This window comes from Montipora foliosa, chromosome 1, assembly GCF_036669935.1.
Source record: "Montipora foliosa isolate CH-2021 chromosome 1, ASM3666993v2, whole genome shotgun sequence".
Taxonomy (NCBI): domain Eukaryota; kingdom Metazoa; phylum Cnidaria; class Anthozoa; order Scleractinia; family Acroporidae; genus Montipora; species Montipora foliosa.
In genome coordinates, this window is record NC_090869.1 from 39,204,906 (window position 1) to 39,227,405 (window position 22,500).

The 22,500-nt window shown below is 39.2% G+C and overlaps 1 protein-coding gene across 2 annotated transcripts in view; it reads right to left on the reverse strand.

Moving 5' to 3' along the window:
* Window positions 1–22,500, reverse strand: part of LOC137998005 (uncharacterized) — a 44,159-nt gene that overhangs the window by 15,767 nt on the left and 5,892 nt on the right. For both annotated transcript variants that reach the window (XM_068844397.1, XM_068844389.1), the window contains exons 2-9: window positions 22,434–22,476; window positions 11,217–11,665; window positions 10,295–10,321; window positions 9,890–10,141; window positions 8,601–8,897; window positions 5,502–5,792; window positions 4,054–4,089; window positions 3,435–3,548 (exon numbers count right to left, since the gene is read on the reverse strand). In XM_068844397.1, coding sequence (XP_068700498.1) covers window positions 3,435–3,548; window positions 4,054–4,089; window positions 5,502–5,792; window positions 8,601–8,897; window positions 9,890–10,141; window positions 10,295–10,321; window positions 11,217–11,665; window positions 22,434–22,476 — 1,509 coding nt within the window. The remainder of the gene's footprint in view (window positions 1–3,434; window positions 3,549–4,053; window positions 4,090–5,501; window positions 5,793–8,600; window positions 8,898–9,889; window positions 10,142–10,294; window positions 10,322–11,216; window positions 11,666–22,433; window positions 22,477–22,500) is intronic.

Genomic DNA, 22,500 nt, shown 5'->3' on the forward strand with positions numbered 1-22,500 from the left:
GCACTCACCAACCATGAAGAAATCTATATATATCCGAGGTCGAAAATTCAATAATAACAAAATATTTACTCTGTTGAAGGAATATTGTCTTAATGAAATTTCCTTTGCTTTTTTTAAAATCGTAATACTTAATAGTAAAAGAAAATCAGTCAATAAAGTTGACAATTTGGTTCCACTTTGTTTTGATGCATAAGAGATCCAACATGGCTGAAAGTATTGTGTTCGCTCCAGTGATTGTACAGAGAGGTCAAGGAAAAGAATCTCGAAGCAAGCGTGGACTAGGAACTGCTTACAAATAGCGCCAGTGAAACATGCAGATAAAGTTAAGGCCGCTTGAGAAAGAACAAAGCAAAAAAATGATGCCAAAAATAGTCAAACAAGTCATTGTGAAGCTGGTGCATGACAAGGGTTATAATACATGAAGGTGCTTAAGTAGTTGAAAGAAGTTAGAAAAATAAGAATCTAGTTCTTGAGGTTTTTCAGATACTAATAAAGTTGGGTCAGAAGTTTAGTGTGATGTCTGTTCTTTTGGCTTGTTCTGGGATATGCCATTATTTTAATTGTATTATCTACAACCTACCAATTCTGTGAAAGGTGACCAGTTCAAGAGTATTTTTTCAGGACTGAGGAAAAATCCTGTTTTCTAAAAGACTTCTAAGGATTCTAAAAGGTCAAGATGTGAGAATCTAAATTCTGGTATTCAGGGGAGACTTGACTACAAAATAGAAACTAAAAGGAGCAGACCAGGTGTGTATAAAAAAAACTGATCGACTGATTACAGTTACTTTAAATTAAGATCTATTTGGCACAGTGTTGGTTTTCGTTTCCGGGTTTCCTTTGGTCGTGCAACAACTACGTGGTTAATGGGCATCGGTTCAATCCTGTCTCCCAGTGGAATGTGCCACTGGTGAGGTAAACTAGTGCAGCTTAGCTGATCTGGGACATAGCTGAAGTTGTGGAGTTTGAGTCCCTGAAGGGATTTGATTAAGCCGATGACATGAGAGCAACGTCCAGCCAACCTGCAATGTAGTGTATAAGGTATATTCTTAGTGGTAGAATAGTCGTGGTGACGAAAATAATGTTGTGCTTTATTATCAAAATTACAATTAAAAAACGAAAAAACCTTAACCTACCTAACTCTGCAAGTACATACGGCTTCTGATATCTTGTTGTCGTTGATTTCTAGATGCAGTTTGTGCGGATCTTCGTTTTTTTGTCATTGATCGCCAGCATTTCGCATCAACTCTTGTACCAGAATTAAGGTGCACTTGCTCCAGTGTTTGGAGCGTGGCAAATCTTAATATCATGAACAAATCCTTGAATAAAATAGTTCAAACCCTTTTCCGAAACCTTTTGTGAAAGATCAGAATGATCTGGAAGAAAGGAACCTGAAATCTGGTTTGGAATTTTCGCCAAATTGTCTGAAGGGCTGGACACTCCGCCGTTCGCGCACTCCATGTTTTCAAAAAAGTTGTGGGACAAGATGGCAACATGCCGCACGCTTCCTTCTGATTGGTTCATTCCGCACTCCTGATTGACAGGTCGGAACTATGAATCGACGACCGATAACTGATAACCGTATGACCATATTAGGTCAAACGGTATATGAGCTGATAACCGAGATTGACTGAACTAATCAGAAAGCTAGTAAGAAACGCAATTTATTATATAAACACCAATGAAATACCAAGTGAGCTTTCGCGCGAAAACACGATATCTTCACACTTGAAGACAACACGTTATCTTCACACGTGAAAAGATCACTGTTGCTATGGTTACATATGAAAATTGCGCCTTTCGATGCCTTTCGTGAAGTGACTTAGTATTTTATTGGTGTTTATATAATAAATGGCTCGAAGAGAAATTTCTTATCTCCGCGAGGCCGTGTAATATCCTCTATGAAATATATGAAAGTCTACCCCAAGTTCGTTTTAAGAACCACCACTGTTTCCAAGTGACATCACTGAAAGTGCTACTGTGACGAAAACAAAAATTCTTCTTCTTTGGATTTCAAAACTATGTTAACTAAAAACCAAGTGACCTAAGTTTTAAGCCTTGATTTCCAAAAGACACCTTTTTATTTCAACTGGAATTTTCCTATCAAATGGTACGCCATTACTATTATTAAAATCTTGAGGTTGCTGAATCGAGGAGAAAATGACGTCAGACTCACTAGTTTAAGAATGCAACTGAATGTGTGTGTACGCGGCTGAATTGATATGCAGCACGGGAGTTTCGGGCTTTTTGGCCCGTTTCAAACGTCGAAGTTTACATGTGCCGAATCTAATACAAATGAAAAATCTATTGTTTTCGTTCATTTGCATTAGTTTCGGCACATGTAAACTTCGACGTTTGAAACGGGCCTCAGACTTTTAAACTCGTGTTTTGCATATATAATAAGCTATATTTACAAGCTTGAATTTTAAGCCAGTGAGTAACTTTTCCCTCGATTCATACCTTTGAGGTCCAATCGGTCAGTTTTTAACTGACGTGATTAACGGCGGAAGGTCAAATCCAAAAGTTACACTCAAAGTAAACATCTTTAGGTGAAAGTCAAAGCTCAAAATTTTGCCAGTCAGGGGTTAAGCACTTTCAAAATGTGAAGATAAAAGGAACTAATTTTTTCATCATAGTAGCACTTTAAGGTATTGATACCATAGTTAATAGAGGTGAATGGTTATGAAACCCGACAACTTTCTTTGTTGTAGGTTTTTGTTCTCTTTTCTGGCCTTGACCGTTCACAAAACACAATAGTTGTTTACTCCGTACTGAGGAACTAACCAATAGAAACGTGTTGGTTACGTAATTCATGCATAATGTATGAGCTCAAAACAAAAGATTGTGCACGGTCGTGGACTTTCCAACCTAAATCTTGGCATCTTTGTTTGCTCCTTTGATGTTTGCCGAGCTTCCTAACCATTCCCACATTCCCATCTAAAAACTATGGGTATACCGTTTTATTGAATTAACATTCCCATTAGATTAAGCTTCAATCGAGTGTCGTAAAACCAAAACCAAAGTTATTACTTTCACCCCAATCAAAAAGGACGGAGACAAGCCAGTAAACCAATTAAAACTCGAAGTAATTAAACGTAGCCGACACAAAGCGCTGGAAAATGTGCATGCGCAAGCCACGATTGGTTTGGGTTCCACTTCTGATTGGTTGAAAATGTGGCGCGAGAACTTTGAACCAATCACTGACTGAAGTAATCATAAACCAAAGAAATTGACTCATAGACCAATTTCGATATATTAAAATTCAGTCCTAAACAAAAGACATAATCTCGAGGCTCTGGGGAATAAATATAAGGATTTGTATGAGTTTATTCCCCAGAGCCTCGAGATGATGTCTTTCGTTTAGAACTGAATTTTAATATATCGAAAGTGGTCTATTACTTTCGACACTCAATTGAAAACCGCTGTACGTGGCTCACCATTTCCATCGTTATTTTCTCTTTCAACTTGTCTTCTTTTCTTTCTGATGTACAAAATAGTAAGGAAAACACCTGCGAGAACTGCGATACCGGACAAAACTGCAGCTGTGATTGCTAGTAAGAAAATTGAAAAGAAATGCTATTCAACCAATTTGGGGTCGACAATAAGATAATACTTGCTCAGTATCAGGATTCTCAAAAGGACACAATATTTTCAAATTTGCAAGCATGTTTCGACATGTCATCTTCAGTAGCGGGAATTCTATATACAGTCTGAATTTGAATTTAAACAAACCATCGTTATAAAATACGTTACATATTTGCGTTACAAAAACACGTCAAAGAATTCCGTTTGAGAGTACGTTTAACAACTTGAATTAACGGTGGTTTGTTCAAATTAAAATTCAAACTGTATAACTTACTGCAACTGAAGAAGACAAAGGAATGTCGGAACATGATTTGCAAACTTGAAAATGTTGTCTCTTTTTTGATAATATTTGCTTCCTTGTTAATTTTGCAACTGTTAGCTCAGGCTTTTTTTGGAGGGAAGGGGTTAAGGAATTTTGGTCAATCACCTCTGAATGGGGGCTTGTTTTCGAGTTGATACAGAATTTCTTACCCGTTGCATGTTTGTAAGTGTCAGTGGGCAGTGCACCTGGAAGAAAAAGATGCCAGTTTTTGTTGTAAAACAATAAGGACGACAGCAATCCAAGTAATAATAAAATCATATAAGTTGCAAATTTCTCATCAACACGCAACGATGAAAGAATTCAATGTGTTTTGGATGAATTAAGTGTGAAAAAATATAGGAGGAAAAGTTTTAATCGCGGGACAATGGAAACCGCAAATAGCAAACAAAAAGAAGTGCTCAAAGAGTTTTCAACAGATGCTAAAATTTGGAAACATCCACTTCGAGATTTTATCAGTATGCCTATTTTTTACCAAAGAATTAGGCTTCCGTTGTTTATAAATATTCAGAAAAATAAAACATTAATGCTATCGAACTTTAGAAGACTCACGTGGTTTCAAATTAATTTACTTCACCACGTAGGTCTTTGTGTGTTGAATAATCATAAGGGATAAGGAACTTTATTTAAGGTGGCTTACTACAATTTTCCCAAGAAAAAGATCAAGATTTTGAAATCTGTGAAATTAAAGCAACGGAATGTCTCTTCTGAAGTGTTAGTCACTCACTACAATTGATGTCAAATGTAATTTTACTCAACAAATAACTGCAAATCAGGGAAAGATGCTAAATATAGTGACCGAGCTCCTGAATGGGGGACTGGAAACCAGACATTTCAAAGGCCTTTTTCTCGAAAACTACAGTTGTAGCTGTGCGACTCCACCTTAAAATTTCAGGATTTCCTTAACAAAATAAACGAAATGAATAGTTAAATCTGTCAGACAGGTTTCTCGCAAATGGCAAAAATGTTGATTTTTGTCTATTTTAATAATAACTGAAAAACTGTCTGATAGATCTTCTTAAAAAAATGTTGAAGGTCTTGTCTTCATATTGTTCATTAATTCTCAAAATTTTAACACCAGTTGTACGGCAAAGTTTTGACAAAAAAGACCTTTGAAATGTATAGTTTCCAGTCCCCCCTCCAGGAGCTCGGTCCCTACATTTAGCATTATTAGCATGACGAAAAGCCTGGGAATCGAACCCAGGTCACATTGGTGGGAGGCGAGTGCCCAGCATAATCGGGAGCAATTGCAAACAACAAAAATTGATTGTGTTGTGCCCACAACTAATGTTCCTGTAATAAGACAAGCTTTAATATAATCATTACTACTATTGGATGCAAGAACGGAGATATCCCGACTAGCAGCTCGAAAAGATTTCTCCACTTTTTCGCGAAGAAAGAGTCATACATTCTTAGAATCAAAAGATTTTATTGGTGTCAGACATGCGAAAGGAACACATATGTGTCATGTGCCACCATGCCGAGCAAACTCGCTCTTTATCAAAATGCCAATCTGCCGCCGGAATCCGCACTTCAGCGATTCGTAGCCAGTACGAATGCAAGGAAAACAAGAATTAGCTAAAATAAAAGCCTACTTTACCTGCGGGAGTTTTCACATAATATGGCGCACTCGCTACGCCATCACCCTTTGCAGTGAACGCAAGTACTTGAAATCTATAGTTCGTGTGGGCTGTTAATCCTTCGATATTTTGAAAGGTTTTCCTTGTGGAAACAGTACTTTTCTCACGCGTTGTGCCGTTTACGTCACCGTAGAGCACTTTGTAACCAAGCACCTTCCCATTGGTGTATTCCGGGGGCACTGGGTTCCATTGGAGTAGTACCGCAGATTCTGTCGTAGTTGCTGATATGTCTAAAGGAGGGTGGTCTGGAACTAGGGAAAGGATAGGCGTGCAGTAAGTATTTGCGTACACTTGAATAATACAAAAACCATGCTCACATCACTTAAACGAGAAAGATTGTGAACTGTTGTGGCAAAATCACATTCTAAGTAACAAGATCTAACCATGATTACAAAATTAGAGGAAAATCTGTCCGCACTAATTATTTTAAAATTTTCTTTCTTTAATCGTTATTTTAGTGACTGGAATTCTTTACCTGCACATTTGATATCATCACCTAGTCTTTTACATCTTCATTTCTCAAACATTTACAACCTCACTGAAATTATGTACGCATCCTTACTAGCCCTGGTGTTTATTCATTTGTATGTGTGAGTTTGCGCGTTGAGCGTTGAGCGCTTTTGTGAGTGTGCAAGGATTAGAAATGGATTTGACTTTCCCCTTACTACTATTCTGCCACCCTATTATTTTCGTAATGGTTGGCGAATTGTTAAATAAACAAATTTAAGTGAACAATTGCGCGATACTGCGTAGCAAGCAGTAGCACTAATATCCCATGCGAAGTATAACTCAGTGTTAAAATGAAATGTCTGAACTTGTTCTCTTTGCTTGAATATCTGTAACGACATTTAAGTTCACGCGAGGTAAGAGATTCATTTGGAGAAAAGGATTGATGGTCATCCACCGCGTCATGGCCATTTGATATTTCAAGTTCTGATGGTGCCTATTGTTTTTCGGTGATCAAATTACACTGTGTTATGTGGACGGGAGCATTTTACCGGGAACTCAAAAACTAGTAGAATCAATACGACCACTATATCGGGGAACCGTGTGACGTATTTTTCGTATGTAACACGAGTGGTCATATTGAGCAACGACGTCACGATTCCCGCCTTGTTTTGTTTGTAGTAATACCAGTACCCTATATTTGTGTTAACCCTGCTTTTTAATCTCTACCATGTATACTTAGTGTCTGTATAATAAAAAGAAAATTACGCGTTAGCTCAAAGATATGAATTTTATGTTTTCGTGGCAAGAACAATATCTCACGAGTGACCGCAGCGATAGATGTTGTTCTTGCCACTCAAACATAAAATTTATATCTTCTCTCCACCGTGTAATATCCTCTCTATATAGGTTGGCATCCTTCACTTCAATGACAAGCGGTAAAGCTCTCTGAAAAAAAAGGCAGGCAGGTAATATCTTGTTTTCAAAGTAAAAAGTGCACATAGTTACCATCTTCGTCTGTTTGAACAGTTACATCTTTTACTGGCCCCTTTCCACGCTGAGTCTGGCCGCGAACTTTGACCACATACTTGTGGTATTTCTTAAGCCCGGTGAATGTGACGTTTCTCGACCTTGTGAAGTTCTTCATCTCCCCTCTCCCTCCTTTCTCTTCCGCAGATTTTATTTCAACTATGTAGCCCAGTATTCTTCCATTACGTTTGCCGAAAGGGATTGTTTTTTGGCAATTTCGTAAAATTGTACGGAAGGAGCCATTACGACTCGAACAGATCTCACTCAAGATAACTTATCCTTTTTGGAGCGTTAAGTACTCACAAAGGCATTTAAATACATTATTCAGGTACGTACTTGAATTATCTTTAGAATTACACCAGGCTCTGCGTTATATTACTGATTATATTTATAAAATTGAGCTAAATTTATCCAACATTGGGGATGCGCACGGCAATTCTCAAAGTGGCTTAAATAGCCGTGTTCGTCAGCGTCGTAACATGGAAACGAGCACGGTAACCCCCTTTTTTATTAAAATTTATCATCTCCTTGACATGTTACAAAGTACGACGTTTCATCGGAAATCTATGACAAGTTCTATTTCTAGGGAATCACTATACGTAAACCTAATCTTTACTTAATTTCCACCACTGATGATCATTTGCGGCGGATACGGAATGTTTTAAATAGCAAGGGACTGTAACAGTTAAAGGAGCAACTTTAGCATTTGTGCAGCAGTATAAAAAAAAGCAGGCTTGCTCTGTGCAATTGTGTTGACTGAAACGCTTCTAAATTGATTTTAAAATCAGTGACTCCAATAGAGATCAACTAATTTAACGTTGTTTTGTCAATAGATAGGCACCGTCATTTGTTTCAAGAGATAAACCATAGAGTACGGTTAAAGATTACGCGGTTAGTCAGTCAGTCAGTGAGTCAGTCCGCCAGACAACCAGTGGGAAAATCCGAAAACGGATCATGAATCCAATATATCCACACTCGAGGAGGATACTTTAGATTAAATCTAAATCCGGATTTTTCAGATTTATCACTTCAGCGTTTTTTTGGGAAAGGATTTGAAAAAAGTACTTTTGACAAGCGGTTTTCCATGCAAAAATTATACACAACAGCTACCCTACGTGACAGTTTAGCCCAAATGTTTTTCTCGCGCCATTTTTACCGTACGATCGGAGACATAAATAGGTCGAAAATAGCTAGGTTTCCTGCAAATTTCACACTAGAAATTACACTAAAAGTTTCTTGAGAGCAATAATATTGTTAGCACCTTTCCTACACCTGAAATAAACATTTTTTTAGTCATTTCTTTTTATCGGTCGCTATGGTATTTTTTTTTCTGGTGCCATTCTCATTAAAGATTTTTTCCAAAGCAAAATTAATCGTTAATTTTTTTTTTTGTTTTTAAAATTTGCACGCAACTCTGGGTTTGTTTGTTGCGTTGTCATGGAAAGTAATCCTTTTTCGAATTTTGCGTTTTTCTTTTACGCTGAAAAATCCCTAGTCAGCCTAGTTAGTCAGTTTAAGTCCGTCGCTCTGTCATTTAGCTTTAGTGCATCAGCAAGTCATCATCAGTCAACCATTCATCATACCGTCTTCGTCAGTTGAAATGACGAGTTCTTTACTCCAGGAACCGTTTCCAAAGTTGTTATATGCCCTCAGACAGCAGCTATATTTCTTATATTTTTCAAGCCCTCTGAACACAAAACTATGATTCTCGCGTGGCAAATCCATGACTTGTCCTTCTGAGCAGTTGACTAGATCGCAAGCCACGTGAAACCCAAGGAGTATTCCATTCACTGACGACTTTGGAATATCTTCCCAGTTAACCTGAATGCTTGTTGAGCTCAAGTTGTGACCGCGAAAATCAGAAGGTGGACTTGATGGCGCTGATGGAATGAGAAGATCGACGAAAGTTGGTTCAATGAATAAATAAAATAATAGCTATAGCTGTAGACATTCGTATTAAAAGAGATTTCTTTAATTAAGCATAAAGCTGTAAAAACGAACGATAAGAAAAGATAAAATCCAACGTTTCGGAGTAGTCATGACTCCATTATCAAGGAAAATTTATGTCTGGTAATGCAAATTACAGTATTTAAATCGATTTTTGGCGAAGAGTATTAAAAAAGGTGCGAAGATTATAAAAATACTTTCGCAGGAATGGAGTCTGATTGCACATTGAGATTTGGCTTTAAAGCTTCCATGAAAAGCATTTCGTGCACTAAACAGCCACCAATTGTAAATCAGCAGTGTGTTGTTCATAGTTTTCAATGTGACCTGTGTGATGCGGGTTATGTACGCAGACATTTCCATAAACGTGTAGTTACAGGTTAACGCACTCAGCGAGTGAATTGTAGAGATTAACCTGCACAAGTTCACTAACAATGAAGGAGAAATTTCAATACCGCACGAGGCTTTATCAAGTACGGTATTGAAAATTTCGAGTTCATTGTTAGTGTTGTAAGCCTCATTTTACTACAACGGTCATAGCAATCCAATTTACGAAAGTCCTGTGAAAAGGAATGGTGACTGGTATGATGAAACTGGACTTTCCTTTGGTACGTGTTGAGCGAATGTTGCCTTCCTTTTTCAGTTATTCTAACGAATTCTTCACTAACAGGTCCCATATGCCTTACTTTTAAGAACACTTTTATACTTCCTAACCCTTCTCTTAGCTTCCAGTCAACTTAAAGGTGAAACCTTTTCGTCCCTTGTCATGTTTGCATATGACGGGATTGGAGATACGCACGTTGATTGGCTAATTTTACAAATCTTGGCCAGAGGGGTCGTTTTTAATGTAAATGGTGAGAGGTAACGAATTTAGAAGAGGAATATGTGATTTGCAACTTTCAAGTTATGAGTTCCTGAAGGTACTAACCTTCTTTGGCGCATCTAGGCACGCCGCAGTACTCCCATTGCACGGTCTCATTTGTGGTAAAACACCAGGGCCCTTTTAAGCCGAACCCCCCCGGATTACGGCAAAAATCGGTGCAATTTGTGATTTCCTTATAAATCGATCCCGTGATGTTGTGTTCCCGAGGAGTTGTGCCATTCCATGACTGACATTTGTATCCGGAAACTGTTGTGCTTTTGTTCCCATGGTAACCACGCCCATCTCCATAGAAACATTCTAACAAAGAATCAATCTCCAATTACAATTACAATTTTTTGTCACGGCCATATAAACGCGATTGAGGGATGATTTCGTTTCGTAAGTTGGAAATATTTATAGTTTGGTATAAGGTTTTGCACTAGACGAGAATACAATTTAAATCAGACATACCTTTACTCTCTAGGATGTTTAGTTGTTCTAAATAAGACATAAAGATAAAAGTCATCAAATACTAATTGTGGTGGTAAGTGAAAAAAAGAATACTTGTTACCTTCTCAACAGCATCTTGTGATGGTTGGTGCGCAAAGTTAATAGAGAAAGAAATTTCGACTCTCATTGTAACGAAATCTCTAAATCAAAGGAAAACATTGTTCCCTCGGAGAGTTGCCCATAAAAGGATATGTCTGTGGCCCTGGGGGATTTCAAGTAGCTTGGGCAAAGATCACTGAATGAAGGCTGGTCCTCATTCTAGGAGAGAACAACTAGTATTCTGAAGTAATTGAGCTCATTGCACATTGATTGGCTTAGATGAGAATACCTAGTAAGACAAGCTGTACTCATTATAAATCGTCGTAGAAAATGACAATTCCTCAACGAGATAAGCGAAGTGCATCTTTCAAGTCATTGCCTACTGGTGAAACGCGTTGAGGTAAATCAAGTTTGCCCAAGCGAAAGCAAGAAATACGCTTGTGGAGCAGAGCAGTTCTTCATTGGAGGCAGTGTTGCCCAGTGGTTAGGCCGCTTGCCTTGAGATCCGGAGATCCCGGGTTCAAGACCGGCTCTGACCGCTCGTTGAATTTAATCCTGGTAGTCCCTGGTTCAACTTCCCAGCCGCACTTGTAAATAGCCAACTGGTTTGCCTCCAGCCAGTTGGGATTCTTAACAGTTGTCGTTTCGTTGTGTTTCATTGGCCCTGAAAGGCCCCTATGGGGAGCGGTCAATTATGTATGTATGTATGTATGTATGTATGTATGTATGTATGTATGTATGTATGTATGTATGTATGTATGTATGTATGTATGTACGCATCTGTTCCACTCTACTCCTTCTGGATTATGTAAAAGAAAAAGAAAAACCTTTGGAACGTAGTAACCTTGTATCACATCAGGATAGTAGCAGTTGCCTTGATTCCGATATGGTAGAGTTGTACAGTTCATGATTTCAAAGTTGAAAGGCAATGAGAAAGGCTGTTCGCTATTTAAAGTTTTCGCCACTTTAATTTCTTGATCACACACTTTTAAGAACTTTTCCTCGCATGCTTCTCTGCAAATTGGCTGAGGCGAGGAAGAAATGTAACATCGTGGAAAGTAGTTATGACAACACATATCATCGATCGCTGCAAGACAGCTTTCGCGCACAAAATATTGCGGTGAAGATGATTTCAGCACGTTGAAACCCCGCAATTTTTCGTGGTTGTTCCGTAAATCTTCCATTTTTCCAAACACTGGTGAGTTACCAAGGATTTGCTTACAGTAACCGTCAGGAAATAGCACGTCATATGCTTTACAGACAATCCTATTCGCCCTGCCTGTGGCCAGCCATCTGAAAAGAGAAAAAAAAAATGAAAATAACTAGACGCTCCAAGAGCGTTCACTGGGTTGCCTGCGGTACGAAGGGACTGAGTTGGGTGGTATTAAACTGCAGCGTTCCAGGCAATTTTTTTCAAGTCGGGGATCATTAAGACCATTTAAGGGGTCACACAGAAGTCGTACCAGCAGAGGCCCTTTGGCTCACACGTTCATATGACGAAACAAATCCTTTTCTGAGGTTAAAAATCTTGGCTACCGGCCTATTAATCATTTGTCAGAAAGAAGAGATTCCTGTCATCTTTAGAAAAAATAGACACGCATTGCTTACGTATGGTACTGAAGTAACACAACGCTTTATTTCATATTGTAAACTGAGCTGCGTTTTTTCTTCCAGGAGATTCAAGTTGTCTTTGCGTAATATGTAGCTCTAACAGTATACGTTGTTGTTTTAGTATTGCATATTGTAGTGCCATGGTAGAAGTCTTGGATAAATGGCCCCCTGAGAAGACATGTGGTTACTAGCAAAGTACTGAACGCTGAAAGATTGAAGAAAATAAAAGGGAATCGAGAACCATTGGCTTCTGGGCTGACATGTTGATCATTTTCAAGTTCCCTCACAACTTCTTTTCACCACAAGCATCTGGCATCTTTGTAATACAAACATTCACTGAATCAAACCCTGTCCGGTGGGGTTAGTATCTGGACGGTCGACCTAAAAAGTATACCACTTCGTAATAAAAGCATAGGACCGACATTTCTATTTTAACGCTAACAAATGCGAACCAAGCAAGGTACAGATTTTGTTAGCTTGCCTTATGCAAAAAAATATTGATGCAAAAGTAAATAAATATTGACACACAGTTTTTAGGAAGAGCATAAGGAAGTTTTCAGGACGGTCGATCGAGAATAAAATATTTTGCCATCAGTAACAAAATTTACGATATGAAAACAAAATTAATTTTGAACCACGAATATAAAAAGTTACCATCAGCGAAAAACATTTTGGGAGATTTTTGCAATTTTGTTATTGTACTTTTGGATGCACCGATTAAATCGCAAAATCGAAAGTGACATCGAATTCAGCGGGCGCCGTGATCACGTTACCGCGGCGTGTTTACTCGCGAAACAGTAAAGCATTTGTGTCAAATGATGGAAAGATACCGGGTTTTTGTTTTTGTTAGTTTTCTTTTTCTTTCAAGTGTTAGAAAGCTTGACAAGAAATGTGCGAATTCAACACAAAGATCACAATCGCCCAACTCTTGAGGTTGACCATTGTTTCTGCAAAGTCAAAATTTACTCTCCAGGACGAGGTTATTTATCACCAGGTAATTTGATCGTTTTGGGAATAGCGGCTACTTTATTATTCATCAGCGTCACAATTGTTTGCCGATTTTGGGGCTCAGACCTGTTTATTTTCGTGACTTATGCGCTGCTCACAGTGCACTACCACAAAAATCATCCCCGTATCACATTTCAACACACGTCTGCAAATTTGTTAAGCTCGAAAATTACACAACATGATAAATTTACAAAAGGTGGAGATTTCACAGAAATATTTTCCAGCGAAACATTTATTGAAACAAACAACATATTTGCTGTAAGAGGCAGAAAACCCTTCCTATTTCAATTGCGTGCGTGCAAACGAGACACACAATCGGTGTCACAGAGCATATGCAATTAAATAAATTTCTGACAGTTCACATCAAACCCTTTTCGAAAGAACCTTGACCGTAAATAATAAAGCACAAACGCTTTCATTCAAATAATTTTTCACTGTCACATTTCCAATTTTTTTTACCTTTGCAGAGTTGAGTCACAAAATGAATGTAACTTGCCACACAAGTTAAATGCGACTTCAGTAAACACAGTGATGCATTCAAAGAGTTCGATTCCTTCAATGCTTGTTAAATCCATAAAAGAATTGCCATTTGACTTCATTGTTGTATATACTGGTAATAACAAGTTAGTAAAATATTAGAAACAAAGCTTACTTGATATCCAACGGCAAAAATGAAATTGTTGTCGAAGACCATTACTCGTCGCTTTTAAAATTCCAGATATATATTTTTGACCGCCTATCCAATTGACATTCCATTCTTGAGCTCCATAATATTTTTTTTAAAGATGCACTAAAACGCCATTCGCGTTACAATGACCTCCGACGCCATTCTAGGATAATAATTAAATGTCCTCCCGTGTGCACCGGAGACATCTACGCATTACCCCACCCCCCTCAAACTTAGACACCACTTAGCAGGGAAGTGACAGGCAAGACTTTTCCCGACACGGAAAAAAAAAACAAAATAAAATAACAAAAAAACCCACGAGATGAATCCCAGATTCCGACTGGGTTTGGTAATTCATTAACTAGCTGATGCACTCTTTAGATCAAATTAGGTTAGAACAAGCTACTCATTTATAAGCAAGGCTCTCTCGACCCTCATCTTTAATCGAGTTCCAAAGCCTGTTCGTGCAGTTCCGTCCAGCCTGGCTCAACAATCGCTGAATCATCTCAACCTCGTTCCCAGGACTTTTCCGGCCCCAGGAACGAGGTTGTGATCATGGCGCCAATGTTTGGAGCTTAGTACCCACTTTCTTGTAAAACTCCTATCGTGTGGCCACCGTCTTATTTTAAGAAGGGAGACTGGGTTAGGCTTAAATGAAGAAAAACTGTTATGCTGGGCATGTTATTCAGATCCGCATGAGGCATTTAATGCCCAGCATGAGAAAACGAATGAATGCTGGCAAAAGAAGCAAGGGAACCCAGCTAAGAAGGCGGTACGACAACATCACTAATGAAATGGTGAGATGATTTAAACTGAGCTATCCAAAACCGTAATCTCTGGAGAGAGCTACGTTATATGGGTGCACATTCTGCTACAGGCGGAGATAGTGTTCTATATTATGATGAGAAAAAGGATAACAATGGGTCAAACGTATCCGCTGGACAAAAGAAAAACGTACGCAAGAAGACGTGAAACTACGGTTTTCGATTCCTATTATTGACATTCACACCTTAGGAGTGACAGTCAGCAATTATTGGTGTGCCATCCTTCAGTGTTCCTCTGAAAGTAGATTTTTCATCCAGTCTAAAATAGCCATTTTTATATAAATTCAAATCACTGCCCCAACTGGATTTCAGTTTGCTTCTGTGGGTAAAGGATCACAGTTTACGTCATCAATATATCCCTACGTTAATTCTGTGCACTTGCATAATTAACAATAATTAACGACATCATTGTTGCACAGCCTCATAAAGCGACCTGATATTTTCTGTATAACCCCAACAGAGGAACCAAGATATCCATCATGTTTCCATCATGGTTTCACCTAAACCCTTTCACAGATCAACTGGTTCAAACGTCTACAGTTCCACACTCCAACATGTCCACACGCCCACATATACACATGCCGACATATTCACATCTCACACAGGCCCTAACATCCAAATATCCTCAGGTCCACATGCCTACATATCCACAAAATGTACTGTCCATACATCTGTAGGTCCACAGGGCCACATGTCCACAGGTCACATGTGCATATGTGTACATGCCAACGAATAGGTACCCCTGTCTACAGGCCCACACATCCTCATCGCCTCAGGTCCACATGCCCACATGTCCACACTCCTTCAAGTCCTCGGGTTCACATGCCCACACTTCCTCAGGTACACATACCGGTACCAACATGTCCACACTTCCTCAGGTCCACATGCCCTCATGTCCACACTTTCAAAGGTCCACATGCCCACATGTCCACTGCTCCAAAGGTTCACAGGTCCATAGTATGTTTGGTCCACACATCCGTATGTCCACAGGTGCACAGGTCTACAGGTCTACAGTCTACATGTGCACATCCAGAGGTCCACATGTCACTTGTGCATAAGTCAATATGCGCACACGTGTCTACATATCAGCAGTTCCTTTGCTCGTGAGCAGAGTACGGGGAACTAATGTTGCTGCTGAGCAAACACATTCTCCATCTAAGTGAAGAAAGAAAGTTACAACTATATACAGAAAATGCAAGGGGTGACAAGCCGCACAGTCCCTTTCGGTGTGAAACATATTTCGAAAACTCTTACATGTATATTTTGGCACTGACAAGCAGATCCTTTAAGGATTTCCCTTTCTTAGATAAAAGAATAGGTGGTTGCTTGAATATCTGGCGAAGTAGCATTTTGTGTTAGGAGCCATTTTTTGAGAAAGCTTCTTTTAAGTTAGATATTGATGGTTGATATTGTGTTGCAAAAGGCAATATTTCTTTCATTTTTTGTTGTTCTGTTTAAGCGCTGTAGCCCTTCCTGTATATTATATTCGTGATAGAATTTTCTCTATTAGATTGCGTGGGTAGCCTCTGTCCAGCAAGTGTTTCTTGAAATTTGAAATGTTCTCTTTGAAAGTAGTCTCTGAGGAATTTGTTGCTTCACGAATCCATTATTAACACTTGGTGAGTGACACGAGTTAAAATGTGTGTACTGGAAGGTTTAAATTGGCTTAAAATGTCTCATGATATCAAGGATCGACTGTTCCTTGATTCTGTTGCCTTTGTATATCACCGTATCCAGGAACACAGTCTCAGTGTCAGAGATATCAGCCCTGAATTCTATAATTGAGTGATGTTAATTTGCTTGTTCGATGAAAGTCTCAATGCCGGGCTTACTTAGGTCCCATAGGGAAAGATGTCGTCAATGTAGCGTTTCCAAACTGTAGGTTTAAAAGCTGTTTTGCTTAGGATTTCGGTCTTAATCTTTGCCATCAATATGTTAGCAAAGGAAACAGCTATTTTCGTTCCCATAGCCGTCCAGTGAATATGAAGATAATGCTTTCCATTGAATCGGAAAGAATTTTCTTTGAGAATTAGCCGAAGCATTTCTCGAAGTTAGTGTGTCGGTATGGGAGGGCTGTCTTTGTAAAAATTGTCGTATGCTTTGCATACTGTGTCAATACCCCTCGTTTTGTGATATATTTGTGTAGAGGCTCGTGACATCCGTTGATACAAGGAATGTGCAGCTTTTGACCTTTGTGCTTTCAATAAAGTTTATAAAATAAGTTGTGTCTTTAAGGTATGACTTTTGTGACTTAGATATTGGTTGAAGCAATGTGTCAACAAAAGATGAAATTCTTTCTGTTGGTCTGTCACAACCGGAGAAGATAGGTCTCTCTGTAAGAGTTGGTTTGTGAATTTGTGTTCGAGAGTAGAAATCTGGTATTCTTGGTGGGCAAGGTGTTTGGGAAAGGCGCATCTTTAGGTCATGTTGTCAATGTGGTTTTCATGGTGCAGTGGGGTGACACACCACACTGATTGCCTTCATGTGTGAACACATATACAGAACCTTTTATAGCTTTGCTCTAACGAGCAGATCCTTAAAGGATTCTCCTTTTTTGTATGAAATGATAGGTGGTTTAAATTTGGCGAAGCAGGGGTTGATTTTGTATTAAATGTCATTTTCTGAGAAAAGCTTCTTCTAGGTTTGACACTGACGGCTAGTATTGTGTCACAAAAGGTAAAATTCCTTTTTGTGTTTTGGTATTTCCTTTAAGCACTGAGCCCTTCCTTGTGAATTTGATTTCTGATAGTGGTTTTTCTACCAAATTGCGTGGTTAACCTTTGTTCAACAATTGTCTTTTAAATTTTGACATATTTTCCTCGAAACTGTCTTTGAGGAGTTTTTTTGTAAGGATTCGTAAGGATCGACCTTTGACGAATCTGTTTTTAACGCTTGGCGGGTGACGAGGTGAAATTAATGTGTATATTGGAAAGTTTACGTTTTAAAATGTGTTTTTACATCAAGGATTGAGTGATCCTTAAAACTCGTGATTTTGCTTACTATTGTGTCTAGAAACACAGTTTCAGTGTCAGATATTTCTGCCGTGAATGTAATCGTAGGGTGGTGTAAAATTGCTTGTTCGATGGAAGTTTCTATGTCCGGTTTACTTACGTCCCACAGGGAAAAGACATCGTCAATGTAGCGTTTCCAAACTGTAGTTTTTGAGACGGCTTAGCTTACAACTTCTGTTTCAGTTTTAGGCAAGAAAATATTGGCAACAGAAACTGTCGTCTTGGTTCCGGCATAAGTTATGGTTCTCATTAACAAACTCTTGTAAATTTCTTTCTTCACTGAGTTGAAGAATGTGTTGCGACAAAGGAAAGGACCATAACTGACAATCGCAACAGCAACATAACTTTCCCGTACTCTGCTTACGCACAAGTGACGTGTGGACTTGTGGAGATGTGGATGTGTGGACCTGTGGAGATGTGGATTTGTGGATGTGTGGACAATACATGTTCTGGAACTGAGGACCTTTGGAAGTGTAGACATATGGGCATGTGGAGCTTTGGAAGTGTGGACATGTGGGTATATGGACTTTTGGAGGCGTGGACAATTGGGCATGTGGAGCTTTGGACGTATGGACACGTGGATGTGGATGTGTGGGCCTGTAGAAAGGGGTACCTATTCGTTGGCATGTGCACATGTGACCTGTGGACATGTGCCCCTGTGGGCCTACAGATGTGTGGACAATACATGCTGTTGACATGTGGGCATGTGAACCTGAGGAGATTTGGATGTTAGTACCTGTGTGAGATGTAGATGTGTCGGACTGTGGATATGTGGACGAGTGGACATCTGGGGATGTGGACATGGTGTGTCGAACTGTAGACGTTTGAACCAGTTGACTTGTGGAAGGGTTCAAGCGAAACCATGATAGAAACAAGATGGATATCTTGGTTCCTCTGTTGGGGTTATACAGAAAATATCAGGTCGCTTTATGAGGCTGTGCAACAATGATGTCGTTAATTATTGTTAATTATGCAAGTGCACAGAATTAACGTAAGGATAACTTGATGACGTAAACTGTGATCCTTTGCCTAAAGAAGCAACCGGATTTCAGTTTTGTGGTCAAGAAGAAAGTGAAAGATTTCTGAATTTTTGCCAGAGTTGGTCTCGCCCGCCCTGGATATGCGACGTAAACCATTTTAACTAACTCATCAAGTCATAGCCTAATTCTACTTACTGCAATTTTCATAATTCTGCGGAATCTCATCTTCAAACGCCAAGGGCCAAGCTGCGTTTTGAGAGTAGACCCGAAACCACACATGGCAAAATCAGTTGATGCGTGGCATAGGCTACCAATCAGCATCTTTGTTTCCCATCGTACATTCGACGCCGATGGAGAGCGATGAAACTTGCTGCAGGAATTCCAGTTGTAAACTAAACAATGTCTCCAATTCACTTTCCGGAGACAGAGTCCATCTTCCAGGCTATGTTCGGAAATTTGGTTGATGGAAGCCAAAACGCAGTTTGAAGGTGAGATTCGGCAGAATTCCGAAAATCGCAGTAATAACCCTGGTTTTGTTGTAGGGTTTTAATTTGTTTTTTCAAAGATGTGGTTCGTGATCCATTTGCGTGTACCGTGAAAAATGCCGTTGTAAAGATGTACATGGAACCAGTTTGCTGAGATGGTCTGATCTCACAAGGGCAAATAGCAAATGAGGGTTTGCCCAAATGAGATCAAATGAATCACTCGTTAGTTTCCTCACCGGAATAAAATGCCAAAAAGAATGGAAAATTTCGGGTAATAATTTCTTGCCAAGTTGAGAATTTCCAAATTCCGGAAATTACTGATTGATCGACTCTTGGTTTGATTATATCTGATTTTTCTTTCAGAGTTGGTGCTGATATAGCTCCAATCACATTTAAATGTGGTCAGTATTCATATTGAATCTCAGGCGCCCGAAGCTCAGTGTGAGTATGGCCGACAAAAATATAACGTGGGTAACTACCTTCCTGTGTAGTTATTTTCCAGATCCGACGCGATTTGAGCCATTTCTCAATTTCGTGGTTGTCAACGGTATAATCACAGGCCCCCCAAGCTCAGTGTGAGCATGGCCGACAAAAATATAAGGAGTTGTATGAGAATCCCGATAAAAAGCTTAAGAAGATATATGTAATTATATGAAAATTATCTTAATCAAAAAGCCTAACTTTATTGCCATCGTGGATAGCTTCCTTCCTGTGTGGTGAGCCATTTCTCAATTTCGTGGTTGTCAACGGTTATAATAAAATCCCAAGGCTGAAGTCAAATATTCCTAGATGAAATGTTCCCACGGTTACAATTCCACATCACAATCTATTGACAAAGATTGAACTTTCATCCCAACCCAACATCAACGCAATAGCAGTCCTACGATGGCAAATAAGGTTAGGCTCTTTGATTGAGATTTTTTTTCATATAATTATCTTCTTAAGCTTTTTATTGGGATTCTGATACAAATCCTTATGTTTTTGTCGGCCATGCTCACACTGAGCTTGGGCGCCTGTGGTATAATAAAATCCCAAGCTAAGACTGGAAACTAAATTCTCAGGCGCCACCAATTTGAGTCAAATATTCCTAGCTAAAATGTTTCCACGGTCACAATTCCACATCACAATCAATTGACAAAGATTGAACTTTCATCTCAACCCACCATCAACGCAATAGCAGTCCTGTGAGCGACATAAGGCGGTAATATTGCAGGAAAACAGGTTTCGAAAGGTACGCTTCCACAGCACAGTGGCCACGGCTTCGACTGTTAATAACGAACTGAGCCTTACCGGGGTGGCAGACCGTAGTTTTATCAACCGCAAATTTCTTTATTCCCCTGGGTCCAGATATGACTGCATTGACTCAAGCTTTCAAGGAAATTAACATGCAAATGAACTTTGTTCTCGTAGGATATTGTGCTTCGAATTTTTTGTCGCTGGACTTACTGGCAATGAAATTTAATTATTAGCATCTGAGAGAAAACAGTCGTGTCGGTAGACCCAGGGGAATAAAAAAATTTGCAGTGGACAAAATACGGGAGCAAATTTTATTTGCATAAGTAATGTTAGTTCCTTGAAGGCGCGAGTGCATTTCGTGATTTATGGGCAAGAGTGATGTTTTGAAAGTTTTGAAAATTGCACGAGCTGTAGGCGGGTGCAATTTGAGAACTTTCAAAACATCACGACTGACCATAAACCACGAAATGCACGAGCAGGTTCATGCGATTTTTTACTTATTATATTCTCAACAAAATTACTCAAACGCGCTACTTTGTTCGTGTATTCTTCCAGTTTTGGGTTTAGTTTTCTTTCAGTCGCCCATGTTTGCCAGACATTCAACCAGGTCTGTGTAGCTTTCAACGTGTTTTTGTTTTTCGCATATTCTTTAACTTGCTCAACGATGTTTTGGTTTGACAAAGTAAACCGACTGTCGGCCATTTATTTTCACTTTGATGTTCAAATTTGGCGCTTCCCCGGTGTTTCCATAGCAACTTCCGTATTGCACTCTATGACCTGGATTGCACTCTATAGCTTACTTATGCATTCGCCATCGGCCAATCAGAAACAAGATATTTTGTTGAGTATATAATAAATACAGTTACGATCGCGATGAGCGTACTACGTACGTACGGCTGTCATTCTCGCATCTTTCAACGCTTTCCGGCTTCCGGAATGTATTTTTGAAATTTGTCAACAGGAAGGAGGCTTGACTGTGATTGGACGACACGACTGAGTCAATGTCGTGTCTGGACCCAAGGGAATAAAGAAATTTTCGGTTGACTACACTACGGTCTGCCACCCCTGTAAAGCTAAGTTAGTTAACAACGGTCGAGGCCGTGGCCACTGTGGTGTGGAAGAGTACCTTTTGAAAGCTATTTTCCTGCAATATTACCGTCTGAGGTCGCTCACAGGACTGTTATTACGTTGATGGTGGGCTGAGATGAAAGTTCAATCTTTGTCAATTGATGTGATGTGGGATTGTAACCGTGGGAACATCTTATCTAGGAATATTTGGTGGCACCGGAGAATTTAGTTTCCAACCTTGGGATTTTATTATACCGTTGACAACCACGAAAATTAAGAAATGACTCAAATCGCGTCGGATCTGGAAGATAACCACACAGGAAGGAAGTTACCCACGTTGGCAGTAAGATTAAGCTTTTTTATTGCAAATTTTTTCATTGCTTTTTATCGGGATTGCCATACAAATCCCTATATTTTTGTCGGCCATACTCACACTGAGCTTGGGGGGCCTGTTTACTGATTGAATTTATTGCTTTTTAACTACTAAAATTTTAAAGTCGATTTAAAATTCACAAACGGCAGTACAATCAAATATTATGCCAATCTGAGGCAGTTCTTTCAAAGAGAGCTTGTGCAATGAGAGATAATTTAAGTATTACGGGAGAAGCCAAAGGAGCAGTTTTTTGGCCAAACGTATTTTAAAAATAGGCCTTGTGTTTCAGTTGCGCTGGGTTTTAATCACTCTCTGACACCAAACTTATTTTCATTGGAGATCCCGCCGTGCTTTCTAGACAGCCAAATCATTGTCTTCTTCCAAACTGCGGTTCCTTAACCTTGTAGCCATGACTAAAACTACCGGTTTACCAGTAAGATATTAAAAGAAAGGGTACGTTTTTTTTCAACGCTGGTCGTGTATCTATTAGACTGTAATTATTCAAGTGCTATCTTTATTCTCATGCAATCGATCTGAGCGTTAGTAATGGAAATGGATCAGTTCGTGCCGGAGCCTTGGCAATGAAATGTCTCAGTAATCACGAATGAATTCCCACGAACTCAGTAAATTGCACTGTACTAGTTACAAGTAAATAAATGTAGCCTTCGTTAAAAATTAGTAACACTATTTTAACTGCAAACACTTTACCTTGATGTCTTTGGATGATTATTATTATTATTATTGTTATTATTATTATTATTATTATTGTGTGGCAATAAACTACAAGAGAATACGTACCCTTCCGAGGTTCGATTTGTTTTATCTTCAATGACTGCGGCCTCTATGAATAAAAATCAGGTTATAC